The following is a 19,635-nucleotide window of genomic DNA, read 5'->3' on the forward strand; positions in this document are numbered from 1 at the left end:
GCGAAATCAAAGCTTTTTAGTCATCTGCTCAAAGGACGATAACGGGGGTATGATGGTACAACAGAAATGGAAAAATATTAAAAAAAAGTAGTAGATACTTACTCCTTGTAACATTATAGTTGTCATTCACTCACACATTGTTGATTACACGTGAAGTTTATGATCAACAATTCATAATACATATAGTATTTCCAATTGTAACTCATATATACTTAGGGTCCATTCCTCAGGATTAACTTGTTATGTCTCTTGTATCAGATACTACAATGTCTATGTTATCCTACAGACTTAAGCACAACATTATATACGTTGCTAACATGAGAGAAATTGACAAGACAGATACATTATATACTGATATACTGAACTATTACTATACATTTAATGTCTATTTTATTATACTTAAAATATAATATGTATTGAATAATGTCTTATATAAGATATCTACGTTAAATTGTACTTACAATGTACTCTTCCTTAATATACTGATGATCATTTCTGAAGTATATACATTTTATGTAACGCCAAGAATATTTAATAAGATTTTACAGACAATCTTTTTTACTTTAGCTAAACTTTTATTTCTACAATTACAAAAAAGAGCCTAGGGATACCCTTAATAATATCTATTTAAAACAAATTACTAACCCGTATTTATAACAAATCTGGCGAAGCTCACTGTCAAACGATAGAGTTCGTTATCTCAATTAATTAATCATCCGGTAGTCCCCACATATTATGTGTAACGAAGCTTAGATAATGACCTCACTATGACTAAACTAAATTAGATAGATTAGGTAGGTATATATGTAGTTTGCATTTCAAATATACTTAGATTATAATTGAATACATTATGAAAACGGTGCGACCCAGTTCCAATATTGAAATTGCGTATTCGATACTGAAAAGAAATAATTGTTAATGCTTAATACAAATTTAGTAGCGACTTCTTTGCTAGTAAATAACGTTAATATAGATAATTGATCCTTTAGAATGCCTGAGATACACTACCATGTTTTATTTATAAAAAAAATAATAAAATTTCTTGAGGCGCAAAATCAAGAGCTAAAACAGAATCTCTATATTTCACTTAATTTGCGATGCGAATTGCGATTTTTAGGAATAAATATTTATATTTGTAAACGCTATTTCCCTTTACCATTATGTAACTTACCTTCCACGAAGATATTTTTATTATACCCTTATCAAATAAAGGGTTAGCCGAAATACTCACTCGTTAAGATTGATCTTAGCTCATTTATCTTAATGATTTTCTCTCGCCTTAATAATTTATATTAACCGCATTGGTTTTGGGGAGAGCGGGCTCCTTTATGTTACCTTTGTTATTATTATTGAAGTGAGAAATACAATAATATACAATGCTTAATGTGGTTATTTACTTCTTTTTTACCATTGCTTATTATTACATGAAGACACATTTGGCATTAGTAATAACAAAGGCATTGTGCGTAGACTCTGTATTTAACTACTATATTTCATTACCACGTAGCCGGTATCTTATTAAAGCCGTTAAAAAACCGTCAATTAAAATTTAAATTCTGCCGTAAAGTAATTAATATCTTTGTATACATTACCATTTGTAATAATAATAGACTTATAGAAGTTACCTATTTTGAATCCAGTCATAAATCTGACAAATTTATACATAAAATAATAGTATCGATTTTATTGATCACACCTATTTTCGAAGGTATCTATTATACCCCACTTCGTTCACAGAATATCCGTAGACAGACGATTTCCTATTGAATTTATGATGGACCTTTTGTATTGGTAGACCCAGTTAGCTAATACTCGTTGTTATTTTAGTAATCGATAGATAAACTCATAGAAGGTAAAATGATGTAAGTATATTTGTAGAACATGACCACTCTGACTACGGAAAAATAAACTTAGTGTTATCAAAAATTACAGGGATTGACAAAAAACTATCCATGTATCTTTTTACGCAAGATATCATATGAATGATAGTCACACTATTTACAGCTTCAAGTATCACTTTAAATAGAGATTATTAAGAAATTAGGCCATACTTTATTATTTTTCTCTATTTTACCCGCTACCATGTAACCGGGATAATTTGACTGAGTGTTCTTTATGAGAGCTCTTTGTCTTAAATACAGATATTATACTAAATTTTATGGCTGTTAATGGAACAGTTGGCATGCACATATAATGTAATCAATTAAATTTCGGTTTTCTTTTAGCTTTTTTGTGAAAGTCGTGTAGAAGATTTGTCCTTATTTCGTTGGAACTATTTTATTCTATCGCTGTACTGTTCATCGTAAACATACTCATGATATCAGAAATATATTTTAAAAAAGCTAGTACCAAAAAGTTTTTATTTGATCTGTTACGGTAAGTATCTCAAACAATTTATACTCGGTTTGCTTCGTTGCCCATTTTGGTTATCAACTTTATCTATAACTAATCATTTACTCATATCAAACCCATCCAACTGCACACAGTCCCTTCCTTCCCAAAGTTCATAACGTTACAAGCAACTAGGATCTCCTCAAAAAGCCGTCAAACACACGCGGCCTTTGTCTCTGGCCTTTGTGGAAGTCCATATATGTCAGGTCGTATATTATATGTGAGTATTATATATATATTGTATGACAATCAAAATGTCTATTCAATTACTTCAGTGCTACATTCAGATATTATTATGGACGAATTCATTTATCAAACCTGCCTTCATATTTATTTGGAATGGAATACTTATCCTCGAAAATATCCTTACTACTTTAGACGTCTATAGTAATGATTAGTTATGATGATCCCACACTTATAACAGTCCTGAAGAGTTGATATTACCAAATTAGAATCAAACTAAGTGATTATATTATGTCTGTAATATCTATTATGTATCATCAAAACTATAAAATAGTAGTGAGATACTATTAATATTTTTAAAAATGTACGTATCTGTAGTAAGTAAAAGCCACTTAGTTTTTTTTAAAGACATGAAAGCTTTTGCCGCGATTCTTGCTCGGAACAGTAGTAAAACACCAGTGTCACTGTGTTCTTTAGACTTGAAACGCTATTGTTCTACTATTCGGAAACACCGTTGGCGACAGACAACACGTGTTCTGACTATTGTGGCTATTAAATCGGGAGAGTTCTAAGATGCCAAGGGTTTTCTTTTTAAATTATTAAGAGTGTGTGTATATTGGCCGAGTTTAATGTTTATATTATGCAATATATGGGACACAGTCACCTAGATACATCAAAATAATAATTGCATTTAATAATGTCTAGTAAGACAAATTCAATATTGTCTACTAGGCACTGCTGTATCTAAACTGTGTCACCCCACCTTACATTTTCCTACTTTTATTTAGTATATAAGATCATTATTTCTATGTACACATTGTCAGTTTATCATCATCAGTAATATACATCGTCTCGACCAGCAACATCGTATTATTTACCCGCAACAGTGGTGACCCCGACGTGATCTGGGCAACGAGACGTTACCTGGGAAAACGACGAGATCAAACAAGAGATCTCTGTCTGACGGCATCCTGCGCACCACCAACGATTGCACATTTCCACCGGCTTCCCAGAAGCGGGTCTCAAATTATAAAAGTCGTTGGCAATACTTATGACCCCCAGTAACACAACTGCCTGCTGGATATAATCTCTGGACGAAAAATTGAAACTGGAAAAATAAAGCAAAAATGCTGTCTACAAAAGTACAGCCAACAGTCACCGCCGACGTCATTGCACACCTGTCGTCACTAATTGCGACACTGCGATCAGAAATTGCTGATATACGCGAAAAGCGCTCGCCACACACAAACAGACGCAGCAACTACCGATCTAGGTCAAATTCGCACCTACGGTCATTGCGTAGTCAGAAAAATGACTAATTTATATTATATCATCGCAAATATAAAGAAAAGGCATACAAACGTGACATGCCGCGCTCCTATAGACAACCGTCGGAAAACTAGATTCGACGCAGAATAAGACGGAACGCTGTGCTGTTCATCCGTCTAACCGCCTAGCTATAACCGACTCTAACAGTGGCTATATTTTGGTGGACACCGAAAGCAAAAATCTCGGTGAATAAAAAACAAGCACAGACCAAAGAGAGCGCTAGCGAAATCAAATTATTCGCCGCAAACAATTAATATGAGCAAATGCGAGTTCTTCACAAATGATTGATTTTCTTGGTTATCATATTGAAACCAACGCAAGAAAAATGGCAAGCAATCGACGAGTACCCTAAACCCACGACAGTCGAAGATTTACGTCGTTATTTGGGTATAATGAATTTTTATTGTTACTAAAGTGCATAATATCTTAAATTTTACAGTTAACTTTTATATTTTTTTTTGTGTGTAATATATATATATTTTTTTCTCTCAAGGGGGAATATCTATGGGACACAGTCACCTAGATACATCAAAATAATAATTGCATTTAATAATGTCTAGTAAGACAAATTCAATATTGTCTACTAGGCACTGCTGTATCTAAACTGTGTCACCCCACCTTACATTTTCCTACTTTTATTTAGTATATAAGATCATTATTTCTATGTACACATTGTCAGTTTATCATCATCAGTAATATACATCGTCTCGACCAGCAACATCGTATTATTTACCCGCAACACAATATTAATTTCAGTTTTAAACTAATACTGTAAAATATTATAAAGTTTTGTTTTATTTAATTATTACTATTATTATTTTAATTTACTTTTCCTGCTGTGAACAAATTATAAAGGCTTTCATTAAATGTGTACATTTTAACTAAAGTAGGTCATCTAAATTCGGTTAATAGATAGATAGACGTACGCTTTCAACCATTTACTATAAATTAAAACTAAGTACTATATTTTCATAGCTACAACTCATGAGCGATAGCGATTCAAATAATTTTGTCAAAGAAAATTGACTATTTATCATGTCAAGTCTATTATTAAAAAATATATCAATTTCATGTTCAATTTCTATGAATGCAATTTTAATCGGAGATTACTACATTATTATTATTAATTTTCTAACGGATTATATATTATAGCGTATTTTAATTAATATTTTACATTGTACTTAATTTAATTTTAATGGACAAAATAACAAATTAAGTAGATGTACGACGACATCTACTGCATATTTTGCTTACAATATTTTCGAATTGATAGATTTAGACTAACTTTTTGCTCCGAATTCTTATAAAAAATATATAGAAAATAGTTTAGAGCGTTGATAAAAAGTGACGTACAGGTAATAATTGAGGGCATTTCCAGCAATAAATACATACTATAATAATTGAAGAGAGTTCCTTTTACTAGTGGAAAGTTTTCTATTTATTTCAAATAATATAAATTAAAGCGATACTCTGCGATATTCATAATATGAATTAAATCATTTTAATACTTTCGATATTTACTCTATTAATTTATTGTACACATAATACTTATAGTGCATTATATATAACAGAAGTAAACAGTGATAGGAAAAAGAAACTTTTATGTCACTGCATGTATATAAAGGATATTTTGTTTTAATGTAGAAATTCAGGCGTCTAAATACGATAAATAAATCAACGGACACAGCCAGCCGCCTACTGTCAATAAAATTAACGCCGAGTACCACTCGTGATATATCTGTTCATAGTATAAGCGAGAGCGTTTATCTGTCTATACATATAATAAATATATTAATCGTCATCTGTACATGGAGAATATATCATTACGAGACTTTTTCAAACCCAATAGCCTCAGAAATGTTTTAATGATTTATGTCCGGCAGTCAGTCGTTCATAAACAAGAAAGTTATACGGCGTACCCGTGTAACTTTTAAATCGGTGGCTCATCTAGTATTTAATAATTGTAATTACAAGCATAACAAATAATAAAAATTGGTACTTATATAAATAATTTACTTTTGAATTTATAAACCGCCTAAATTTCCCATTACAGAGACTTATGTCGTTATAAATTTAAAATTGTATGCAGATTTTAAATTTATAACGACATAAGTCTTTGATTTTCTTATTGATTTGAACTCGACTTATTTCTTAATTTTTGTACTTGACGGGTATAAGCCACATCTCTCTATTACCTAGCTTAGCTCTATACGCAGTTATATCCGTATGACAGATGATATTGTATAATTGATATTTTTTTTAAGTCAAACTCTACAATGTGTCTAAATTTTTTTACGAAAGTATGTAATACCCAATTACATTAAAACACTAGAATATCTGACATAAAAACTTACCTTCTTATAACTCTTAAGATCTTTTTAAAAAAGATCATAGTAAAATCTTTCTCTAAATCAATTCTATCCAATTGTCTTCATTCCAATTCTAAGAAGGTATCTAGGTACTGAGAAGAGTTACAATGTAGGTGCTACGTCGTAGCTATCTAGCACTACGTCAATCGTAGAGATTGCTACGAGTGACTTGCATTTTACTTTATACAGTGGGAAAGTAAGACAATTGTTCATGAGAAATTCAACAGGATCGAGAATTTACTGCCAGCTTCAATTGCAACTTTGCGGTCGTTGTCTGCATTGTGAACTGAAATATATGTTATATGTATGTACATAATGTATTACTATAATACTTCATCTATTGAACGTAGGTTTTTCATAGTTCAAAGACTTTATTAAAATGTATGATGTTGGTTTAATTAATAATTTTATCAATTAGTAGCCAAGTGTTTTGCATACTTCTTAATTGACTCGGCATTCCAAATTTGGAGGTATAAAAAAATATTGTTAAAATGTCTGTATTTATTATGTCTATTTGGATAAATATTATTTTAATTCCTACTAATTTTTGCACGTATGAAATTGACGAAAACGTTAAAATACTACATTCTTCATTGCCTTGATTTTAAACAAAATATATAATATAATGTACTTACTAGGAAAATTGTTTCAAAGTAACAATCGCTCGCACTTCATTACTTTCTCCACATCAGTGTCCAGTAGTGAGCTCTCGAGACGAGTAGATTGACACAGAGATTGAATGCACGTTAATTCTATTTGAAGCCTCACAATATTTGCCTTTTAGCTTTGTGGTGAAATGGTTTAGCACTTAAATTCGTTAGTATAACTTATTTTCTTATATAGACAACATATAACCACATAAGTGTGAACTGCGGACTGTCGTTCACGATTTCTTTCACGTATTTATTTTATTTATTCATTTCCATTCCATAGTGTTACAATAAAATACAGTAGTTTTAACAGAATTTAATTATAAATTATAATATTATGTTGCATACATAGGATAAAACTAATTATTTTCTTCTTTATCCTAAACATTATCTGTATGCTTATTTTGGTATCACTATTTTCAACTGATCTAGAGACACCTTACATAAATTAAATTATTTTCTTTGAATTTGACAGATACGGCAGTCCTTGCAAGTTTTACACGTACTACGTGCAGAGTAAATTTGTACAGTAAACTTACTCTACAAACTAAGCTTTACCCCACAGTCGTATGCTTTTAGATTGCCATCTGGAATTGGAAGACTATACAAACTCAATATGGAATATCATCAAAGAGATCTGTGCAATGTAAATCTTAAAACGCTATTTACATTAGCTGGAGTGGCTTTTTAATATCAAAGACCGTCATTAATGGCAACAATTCATTGAATTTAATAATTGATGATTATTTTAGCCACAGAATTTTGGTTGTCTTTGTATATGCATATTGAATTAATTCATTAATTAAATTTCCAAAACTTTGATAGACCATATCATTTCTGGAGATTTCTCCCTAATCAGTAACATCACCTATACACAAACTAGTAAAGAGATTTACGTAAGTTTATCAACTGATCGGTGAGACTGATATTCGTACAATTACATATTTTGGTTATTTTGTAAAAAAAATCCTTTAATGTGTAATGATTTAATAGCGATAATTGGTTAATATATATAAATTAATTACTAATTCATAATGTTATTTCACATATTCGTTATCTACAAAAAAAGTGTTGCAACCCTGCTGTGTCCATCAAAGACCTTCCGTTAAGTATATCAAATGAATTGTAAATGAAATCAGGTTCGAGTGGCGGGCGCGGTTTATCGCATCCGCCTTGTGCCACCTCACGCCATCTTCGCAACCTCGTACCACCTTACCACTTGTCTAAACTTGACTTGTAAAAGTCGTTTAAATTATTGGACTCATTTTATTTCACAAATTATTACACTTCTAACAGTTTATGGACTATACATTTTATTTTTACTGTTTCTTTTTTATTGGAAATAACCATAATATTATCCATATAAACCATTTTATTTCTTTAGATACAGGCTACAGACTTATCTAAAGATCTAACTTGAAAGAGTCTTACAAATTACTTATTATTGATTGTTAAGATATGATATATTAACATAACGTTGTAATCTGTAGTAATTCTACAAATATCATGTATATAAACCCATTCTGTATAATAAAACCATCAAGTTGTTTAGGTTATACGTTTTTTTTAATTTCATAATCGATTAATATTACCCCGGCTTATTTGGCAGTTGAATAACATTTCTATAGAATTTCTCTGATTTATAGCGTTATCTTCAAAATAGTCTTTAGAAAACATAAATCTGCAAATAGTAAGGGTTATTATCCATTACTTTACTACAACTTAAATACTTACCAAAATGTACATATGTGTAGTACACTGTAGAAAATAACTGTGACCAGCCTTTTTTACCAATTCATAAGGAAAGAAATCATAAATTATACGGATTAGTAACAATATTCGTCCAGGAGGGCAGAGCATTCAAGATTCGCGTAGGTATGTTTAAAGTACTCTGTCCATTAATACTCGTACATTTACTACTAAATCGTTCACAGTTCACAACATACCTGTCTTTCCATCTAGGGTTAAAAGCATCAGGATATTTGTTAATAGGTTCTAAAGACTGCTATCATAGACATAATTTATTAATTATTCCTTCAAAATATAATATTATATGTATAAAACCTTAAAACCTAATTTAAGACTAAAACTTACAGGACCACTGCAGGTAAACAGAAAAATATTGATTCTTTGTTATTTCCTACATATATTCAGTTTAATGCAGTTTAATCTCGTAGATTGTTACTAAAATATATAAATACAATTTAAAATGTTTATTTTGTATAATAGAACTCACGATTGAAGACAGATTGCACAATGTGGTGAATTTTTCATTCAACTGCGGAACGATTTATTTGAAACATTTTCATTGTACTGAGCGGTGCTTTATAAATAAAATGGGTTACCAATTGAAGCCAGTGTTCATAAAATAATTTTCGTTTATTATATACCAGTGGCTCGTTCTAGCAATTCTTTTATTTAAAAAGAATCCAATTTTATTTTTTAATTATATAGTTTTCGGTAGGATCAGTTATTTTTTTATAAAGAAAATATGTTGCTATTTATTTATAATATAAGTACAGATAGGGTCTCCACTTTAATCCTCAATTAAAATCTGAATATTATCCTAATTTAGATGTGATACTCTCTTATATATTTTGTTTGCCGTTTCAATTACTTAAAAAGATATATTATACAATAATAAATAAATAAAATATTCAAGTAAAACAGTAAATTTATATCAAAACCGTCTAAACAATATTATTTTAACGCATATGTTATTTTCTGGATTTGTCTAATCATACGAAAACTTTAATTTTGTTTTCTACTGTTAGGAAAATAAACGAATTGACAAACCATTTGATAAGTTAAGGTTTTCTAATGGCTATCTAGCTTCCTGCTAGCCGACTGATTAACACATTTAGAGGTATATAAATTATCGGAAAACAATAGTAGTTGTCTTATGACGTAGCATATGTATTGCTACATTAATATATATATAAATATATATTGTACTATTATATCAATTACCTGAAAGCCCCACACCATACTTCACTGAGAAGGCCATTTCACAGCCCATAATGTATGAGGAAGAAACGACTAAAATGCAAGTATAGTGACTGTGTGCGACGACGCACTTAAAATGTATGAATGAACTACAAAGAGGTTCTTTATAAATAAGAATATAGTGATAACATTAAGTACACAAATCTTAAAATAAACTATCATAGACATGGTCGCATTCCCGTTGAATTCAAAACACTAAGTCAATGTTTTAGGCTCATATTGGAGTCCATGTGACCATGTATAGGTTGACCCTGCTAATTCCTATATACAATTGCATGATCTCCCAATTGTACCCAAAACATCAAATTATTTTGTCAAATTCCAGACAAGTCACACTGTTTCTAATAAGTTTTCAGTTAATTGCTTTGACAGCCTTTTTTGGTGCAATGATTTAATACTGCTTCACACCCCCTGATAGTTGCAGGTTTAATCCTAGTGCGAAACAAATATATCTCTACTTAAGACTCCTCTCGCGATATACACAAAAGTAGGTACTAACATTCTACAATACATATAGGTTTATAATACATAATGTATGGTTGAAACGTGTTGTAACTTGTAGAATAATTCTATCGCTACGCCAAGTAGTACTTTGCTACGAAAAAGCTACGAACTGATTATCAGTACGTAGCTGCATGTAAATTAATGAGACCTAAGTAGAAAGAGCATTTCCTAACGGCGCGAGTCTTTCTATATAGAAATCATCATGTCATTGTACAGTATTTATAATTCTTATTCTAATACTGATAATATATCTTTATATATATATAAAAGTAAGTTTTGTTTCTGTTTTGTTTCAGGTACTTTTGGCGACAATCATCTTTTCAGAAACTTTGAAATAGTTTACGTCATTAATAATATTTATTATGGTAATATTCTTATTTTATTTATACAAATGGTTTTACTTCACAAATCTAATAGTAATTTGAACACATTTGCATATATTTACAAACCAAATGACAACAAGTTCATGTATAAAATATGTTTTATCATCGATGTACATCCGACGTTTAAAGCCACAAATGCATGCTTATCCGCCATATTTCTCCCAAAAAGCCATCGCTTTCCGGAATAGGCCAATATTCATAAGAATTATGCTTTTCATAAAACTCGAACAGCAGAACAACCAGTCAAACAAGTCGCACTGAAGAATACGCATTACCGTAAAAATAAAAGTCGAAACCTTTTAGTTGGACCGTACTCTACGCGCAAATTGTACTTTGAGTACTGCATTGATAAATTATGGCCGTCTCTCTCTTTTGTGTAGCATGTACGCACACAGTCTGTCTCACGAAAGTAGTGTGTGTATGTAATAAAGTAAGGGCTTAAGTGATTTTGACAATGGAAAGGATTTGGCGACGCGTGATTGTAATAATAAAGTTATATGACCAGTTTTAAAGGAAAAAAAGTATTGTCGCAGTGTAAAAGGTTTCTATATAATATTACACATAGGGTAAAAATTTGACAAGGAATCAGAATAGACATTTTCTACAAACGGAAAAATAAAATGAAAACTATTCACTTCCTTAATATTGTTACTTCCGTAAAATACGTTATATATTACTATTTTCCTAGAGTACCTTCAGGTATTACTCGTATATTATTAACCTCAGTAATTTTACTAGCATAAATAATATAGGGTTTTTTTTATATCAGTAAGAATACTGTAATCACATGTAATAATAATTTCACTGAAGTAGATTCCATACAGAGCCCATCTAAATACTTCTGACTTAGATGACTTTTTGATGGAAACTAAGTGAAGTTTCCATCAAGTAACTGACTTTATAAGCTGTGAACGTTTTGAAGTATTAAAAATTACAGTAAAATTACAGGATATAAACGTACGGCATCTTACTGGTCAGTAAGCGAGTCTGTGGTGCCATTCATGTATGAACATGAAAGGTGCCTACCACACACGAGATATCCGTCATACATTTCATACGATGCGATTTTACATCAAGTGGACCACCGATTTGTTTGCGACTCCAGTTACCAATCTGGAATATAATACGAATACGAATGATTTTGTGGACATTGTTACTGTATGATATATTAAAATACCAAAATACATTCACCTTGTACTCGTTGCAAATAAAAATTGATTCCGTTATTTTATTAGGTAGTATTAGTTAGAGGTCATTGAACCTACTGTTTGAAACTTACAAATCAATCATGACAATTCATGTCACCATCGATCTCAAAACGTCATTAAGCTTTAAGGTAAGCCATCATAGTCCTTTGTAATAGAAACGCATGAATGGTAACATGGATGGCACATGTTAATGTGACGTAGCAGACTTTCACGTACACATATAGCCGAATTAGCTCATAATTGGGTCATCATTTTGCAATTCCAATTAAATAAAAATATAAATCCTTCATTTTCAAAAATATAAGAAAATTTATAAACTATTGTTTTTTAAGACGCTGAGTTAAAAAAATATATTACAGTAATATTTCCTGCGTCTCTACATAACAAGATGATAACATTATGTTTGTTGAGTTCATACGTGCTTGGCTTTTGTCGAATACGCACAAAATTCCTATTTCATTCTCAACAGCGTAAACAACTTCCAAACCTGGCATTTGAATTATGATATGATGATTTAAAAAGGGCAATAATTATTTAGGTTAGGTATATCTAACCTACATTTATATAGTTCTCCCTCTGTGTACTGTTTATTTGATATTAGATGGCACTAGGTATATGAGAATCTAATAACATGTTTGTATCTAAATATTATTTTTTTAAGATTATTATTCAATATTTTTTATAGTACAAATTTAGAAAAATATATATAATTTTCTTAAAAAACTGACAACATAAATTTAAATAATTACCAATGACTACTGGAGGTATAATGTGCCGATTAAAATTTGAGTTAAAATAATCGATTTTCACTTTACATTTCACTCGCTGTTGTTGGCAGACAATTGATTTACTCATATTCGATGTACTATATTTCTGAAGCTGAAAATACATTTATGAACGGATAAAAAATATCTTATAAATTCTGGTCTCTTGCTATGTTAGTTTCTATTTATGCATACTGCAGTAAGGTAACGTATAATAGCAAAAACACTTTGTATTATAACTGTAATATTCAGTATTTCTATTAGATATTTAATTTTCATATATTGCTAGTTCTTTTCTACTCGAGAACCTCATTAGAATGCAATGCGCGAGTCGCGCATACCATTCTAGGATATCGTGTTAAGAGATGCAATTAATTTGAATATTATATTAAAGTCCACATACATGTTAGTGCAAGTAGGTCAGAAGTTTCTTGGCAGGAATTTTTTTAATGAACTAGAACCCTTCGCAATCTTCTCATCAAAATTGGGTGGGGTCAGGTTGATCTTCATCATATTTTGACAAATTAACAGGTGAGATTGCTGCAGATTCTTAATCTAGTATTGTCTATTTCTTTTATAGCTTATTCCATCAAGCAACTGACTTTATAAGTTATGAACTGTTCAATAATAGACAGATTTATATTTGTATAATAGAATAATATGTACTCATGTATGTAATTTTTTTTTTAGTTAGTAGTATAGAAATTGAATATTATGATAAATGAAGTAGATATTTTAAAAAATCAGAAATATATTAACATTAATCAGTAAAAATTAAAATTATGATTTAAAGAAAAAATTATTAATCGCTTTTTTTATAATTAACATTTCGATTAGAAAAACAAATGCCTTAGACGAGGTCTATGTCCAGAAATGGGCTAATAATGATGATGATGAGTAATACGATTGGATTATACAATTAATAATGAAGTTATATTAAAACTCAACCGTTAAATTCTTAATTGAAAGTAAACGTCATATTGAGTTAATTAAATTTTAAATTCCGAGGTCATAATCAGTTTAGAAAACACATTTACATATACTATTCCATAAATTATGAATATTAGACAGCAGAACCAATTATATTATCCTAGTCTTGTATAAATAGCTTGTGCAAACTAAACCAGATAACGTATACCTAAAGTACTATCTAGAATACCCAAATTAGAGACAACAAAGGTCTGTTTCCTAAACTCTCGCAACCGACAATCAAATTTAAAATCTTATGCAAACAGACACATAATGAATTAAAATATATATTAATAATACTGCCTATTTTATTTTATGAAGAACCGTGATACAGTTCGTATCCACATAACTTGCTACATTGGGTCATGCATTAAAATAACTTTTAACTTTTTCTTTTTAATAACATTAATCATCGTAATAACCAATTAAAATTTATAATAGCTTTTGTTTTATTAGATAGGAAAATGCCCACCCAAAAATATTAACTAAGTTTTGAATTGCCCAATATAATAAAACTAGTTTGTACAAAATACAAAATCCCCGTAATACATTTTAACCAGAATCGTCAAATGCAATATGTAATAGTAAATTACTTAATGCACCGACCTATAAAAGATTTAACACACTCACACTTACCAGACGCCACGCCTCCCGGCAGCGGCTCCTTTGTTCTTACACGCGCACACATGCGCAGATAGTGTTCGGTGTATAAATGTGTGTGTTAAGGGGCCAATGAAATATGAGTGCAATAATTCTTACTTACTTTTTATTTGTCGAAGCCGGTTGTATTGGCGATTGAACTAGCTATTCCAACGCTAAAACCCCACCTAGACAGAATAATAGATATTCATTTAAATAACGCGTGTTTTTCCTTAAAAGATTACGAGAAAAATCTCTTTGTAATATCAAAAGGAATTTTACGCAAATTGGGACTATTCTCTTGAGGGAATACTCTGCTATGAAAAAGTCTTAAAATCATAGCTATAGAATCCCAATAACGATAATTACAACGATCATTATAGAAGCACAATTTGACGGGAATCAACTTTTCCGTCCCCATTACTGAGTGACAATGGTAGAACAATTTCCCCTGTGCACCCTCTTAAAATCGCGCATGAGTGCGAGCGAGAAAACACTATATTACATTTCCAATGTGTGGGTGAGGTCGTATTATACGCAATAGGTTTAAATACTGGTGCGGAAAACTCTGTACAGCATTAGCCAGTCGGCATTCGCGGAAAGCGGACGTCGTTCGCGACAAACCAACATGTCATAGCTTTTCACGATCTCGTAAACTCTCTTCTCTTCTAATCTCTTAGTACTAGTTAGTCTTAACGATACGTATCATGATTCTAATGTAATAGCAAAATTTGGTGCTCAAAAAGAAAACTAAAAGTATTTTTATATTAGAACCCTGTAATGGGACGATAGGTTAGATATAGTATATTTATTGTACAATAGTGTGATAGAAGAACCGAAGAAATGAACTTCATAGGTAAGTTGTAAATTAATCTCGAAACGATAAATACAATTGCCTACGTTTTTCGTAGGCAATTGTATTTTTCGTAGACGACTACGATTTATCTACGTCTTTGCGAGCCGCTACGTCGTGAGCTACGAGACTCTACAAATCCATTCTTAAACCAATGTTTGTTATTTTTTTCGTTCTTTAATCATTATTTTCACTATAGTATTGAGTTTTTTTTGTGTATATTTTAATTTTATAAAATTACAGTTTAAATTTAACTTTAGTTTATATATAGTATTTTTTTATATCACTACATTTTTTATTTATTTCTGCCACATTTATATTTATATTGTTTTCTATAAAAAAAATAAAATATATGTTCTATTCCAGCCTAAATATTAAATTTTTCGTTAATTTATAGCTATTTTTTATTTGCTCCGTGTTTTAGAGAGTTATGTCATGGTCATACGACACTGCAGAGGACATCATACTTACTGAAGTAATATACATTTATGTATGTTACAGTTGTATATTATAATGTATATGTAACGTAATATATATGTAGATAAGATTGACTTCCATCTAAGGTTTAGTAAAATTTCAGCGAAGATCTAAGTAGTAATCTAGTAGTAATCTAAAAGGCTGCCGTTTTTTGATTAAATAATGATGATTAATCACAATCCGTCCTCACAATTAAGGTTTTTTACTCTTTACATTTATTTTAATCTATAGCTTTTCTCGACAATGCGTTACTACGATACCAGGTTAACGCATTATTCTTTAGTTTTTCTAAATTACATTTGTTTACATAATATATGCCTTTTTCAGCGCATCTCTTTTCCCCATCAATTCTATCTACTGTTAGAATTTTAGTAACAACATTTCCTCTGAAAAAGACAATACCTTGTCTCAATTATAGATTCGTACAATAAATACTTCATTATGAATAAAATTTATCTTGATATCAGAACCATAACAATGGTTAAAAACTTTAGTTGTATTACGATTATAAAACTCTATTAATATTTACACCACTTATGGAGTAATCAAAGAATACCAAGATTCCATAAATACTATATTAAAAAGAATTATCATCACAATTTGGACAATTAATTTTATGCACAACCCATGACTTTCGACTACTCTCATTTAAGATAATCGATAGCCTACGTCTGACCTCGATACTTGATGCAATCTTCCTTTAATTAAAAAAAATAATTCTTCCGTTTTATCGAGAAAGGGTATCAAACAAACAAACACACTTTTGCATTTATAGTACTAATAGGGATCACGGTCACTGTCCTAACATTAAGGTATATTCAGAGTGAAGGCCCTGTTTGATTTTAGTCAAATAAAGCAGATTACATCAATTTCTGTCAAGATTTGAATACCAATAAAGCTTCAGACTTGAATGGGTGGTCCAAGATTCATTTTGATAAATGAATACTTTGTGGCTGACTTTATTCAGATGAATGTTTAGCGGTTATATGGTAGATTATTCGAACACCCAGTCAAATGGGTTTCCTTCTTTTTGGGTTCTTTACATAGAGATTTATTTAAATCTTTACCAATTATAATGATACAGTTATTAAATATTTAATAATTTAATAATGTAAATTTAATGGTATACGAACTAAATACAACGTGGAAGGTCCACGTTGTATTTAGTTCGTATACCATTAAAATACAGATTTTTGACCATTATAAAAATAGGTATATCAATTTTGTTATACCAATAATAATGAAATTTTATTTATTGTATTCTATTAATTTGCGAAGATGCAATAATGAACATCGAATGGCTCACAACGAATTTCATAGAAATAAAAGGAAATCGTCTAATTAAATGAATGTATAAAAATCGCTGTTGTTCATACGCTGCATTTTCTTCAAAGTCTACCTAAATATGCTATTATTATAATAAGAACAATATTATTTTGTATAAAATATCTTGCTATTCAACAGAATCTACATTACAAATACGATGGCAGAACCATGACGTGAATTGAAGGGTTTAAGGCTCTTGTCCTTTCTATTCGCGTGTAAGACTTTCACCTAAATAAAACTCAAAATTGAAAATGTCACTGAGATTAGAATTCAGTTGTATATAGAATATGCAATGCAAAATTAGCACATTTTTTAAAAATAAAATAAAACATAAATAATGATATATTTTCGTATAATATTATAATGACACTTTAGTATAACAGTACTAAATTTAATGGACTTATTTAACAAATAATTGTCGAATATTTGAACAGAAAGGAAAGATTTGTTATTATGTTTTGTATTTTTCCGACATATATACATTTTCTATAAAGTTCTCCGACCTAAAAGAAAATTCCTTAACCGGAATTACAAAGCTTCATAATAAAAACTGGTTCCATTTATGTATTTGTTAAGCTACAAAAGATAATAACTTTTGAGACACTTTAAAAGATAAATCGTACAATAAAGTTTAGTAAGAATCCAACAAACAATTATTCTTGTGAGACCGACAAATTTGGACTGTTTTGAAATACCTCCGTCGTTGGGTCTCTGGGGTCGGATTTGCGAAGTTTCGTACCTAAGTTTTCTGCTTCGTATAAAATGAAAACGGGGTCTTTTTCATTGAAACTGTTGAGAACTAATATTATTTGAATTATTTCGCACCAGAATTTGAAAAATGAAATCTTCAAAAAAAGTAAATTCTATCCCCTTTTAATTTTAACGTACTGTTTTTTTGCCCCAGAGAGATTATTCTGACTTTATTTCACTATTTCTCTCAACTAATAGCTAATTTGTAAGGTTTATCTTAGTATAACGGTATAGTAGTTAAATTACTAATATTACTACTATATACTATTTTACCTTAAAACGATAAATAAAAATATTACTACTGCTAGTGACTTTGTTTATGACATGTCAGAGAAAAAGGCAGAGGAAACAGTGACTTTGCTTTCTATTATTTAGAGAGTTTACGATATTTCTAAAGGTAAAATATATTTTGTTGAGAAGTGTTTGTATCTTATAAATTCAACTGATCTGATAAACTCTATGAGAACGCAGTTATCTTGGATAGTTGAAACATGTTATATCAAATAGATCTAGCAGTCGGTAGGTAAAATTATTTATTTTAATGTTTTATTATTTCTAAAAGATCAGGGAAAACATAATGAGATTCAATTCTACGTATGTAATTTAAATTCCTTTTCATTTTATTTCATCATAGTTTCATTGTTAAAATTAATAAAGAAACATATGTGTACAAAGTAAACGTAGCTAAATATTATCTCGACTCAATATCTTAGCCTAAATATAGGAAAGTAAGAAAAACAAATACAACCGAGATTTGTTTTATGTTTTTCGGTCCCGGGTATTTGACTTTGCAGATTCCGTATCCCGTTAAATATAACATAGACACGTAGTACGTAACCCTTGTCTAATGCTCAAGGAATAGTGTAATAGGTTGAATTTTATTGTTATTTTTTATGAGTATGTACGTATTCGTAAATCGTATGTTTTAGACACTAGGTATTTCATGAACATGATTGACAAATAATATTATATGTTACAATATAACTATTAGTAAGTTTTTTTATAAATGTATTATTTAGTTTATCAAGTAATTCAATGTATTGTTTACTCTTAAATGCAGACGTTCTCCACGGACTGTGTTCTGATGAATTGTTTGACATGATGCCTACCTTTTATCATCGCACTGCTCGCCATCGACAGGGAATTCATCCCCACATACTGGAACCTAAGTGGTCTCGGATAGTGCGGTTTCAGAGGAGCTTCCTCTCGCGTACACTTAGATTGTGGAATGAACTACCTGTCGAGATTCTCTCGAGAGACTACAGCATGGGGTTTTTCAAGACGGGTATATTAAGGTTTCTTAAGGGTCGGCAACGCCCATGTGACACCCCTGGTGTTTCAGGCGTCCATAGGCTGCGGTAACTGTTTACCATCAGATGGGCCGTATGCTTGTTTACTACCTACGTGGTATAAAAAAAAAAATATTTCTGCGTGATGTCTGCAAGAAACTGTCTTATAACCGTCTATGCAAAAGCTACATTTTAACTAAGAATTCATGATAAAAGCAGATATTTAGTCTATAAAAGTTAATGGTCTTTATCATTTAGCTTTTGGAGCATGCGTTTGACCGACATGTTCAAGGCTGCCCGCATTGGCACAGCGCCAAATAGGTTGCTCTGCATCCCATCCAGGCCCCGGCTTAGGGCAGCAGTAGTTCCAGGCTTTCCAAGGCTAGCTGGAAAATTGTTTCGTCCCACTTTTAATGTAATGAAACTACTTTTTTAATTAAATCTCTTTTTTAGAAAGTATTATGGAACCTTTATAAAAGTACTGAAGAGCGTGTCAGAGTTTCATAATTGTAAAAGTTATGTTAGAAATGAAAATGTAATGAAAA

At 30.6% G+C, this 19,635-nt stretch overlaps 1 protein-coding gene across 2 annotated transcripts in view; it reads left to right on the forward strand.

Annotated features, from left to right (window-relative positions):
- Positions 1–19,635, forward strand: part of LOC131841284 (complexin) — a 251,693-nt gene that overhangs the window by 194,787 nt on the left and 37,271 nt on the right. The window contains exon 1 of one of the 2 annotated variants that reach the window (XM_059189593.1): positions 14,996–15,251. The exons of the other annotated variant lie outside the window; for it this stretch is intronic. Within the exon in view, the coding sequence (XP_059045576.1) occupies positions 15,239–15,251 (13 nt within the window). The 5' untranslated portion in view covers positions 14,996–15,238. Of the gene's footprint in view, positions 1–14,995; positions 15,252–19,635 lie in introns of those variants that run through there. 2 annotated transcript variants of the gene reach the window in all.

Source organism: Achroia grisella, unplaced genomic scaffold (assembly GCF_030625045.1).
Source record: "Achroia grisella isolate CSIRO2021 unplaced genomic scaffold, CSIRO_AGI_Agris_v1 utg1576, whole genome shotgun sequence".
In the NCBI taxonomy this organism is placed as follows: Eukaryota; Metazoa; Arthropoda; class Insecta; order Lepidoptera; family Pyralidae; genus Achroia; species Achroia grisella.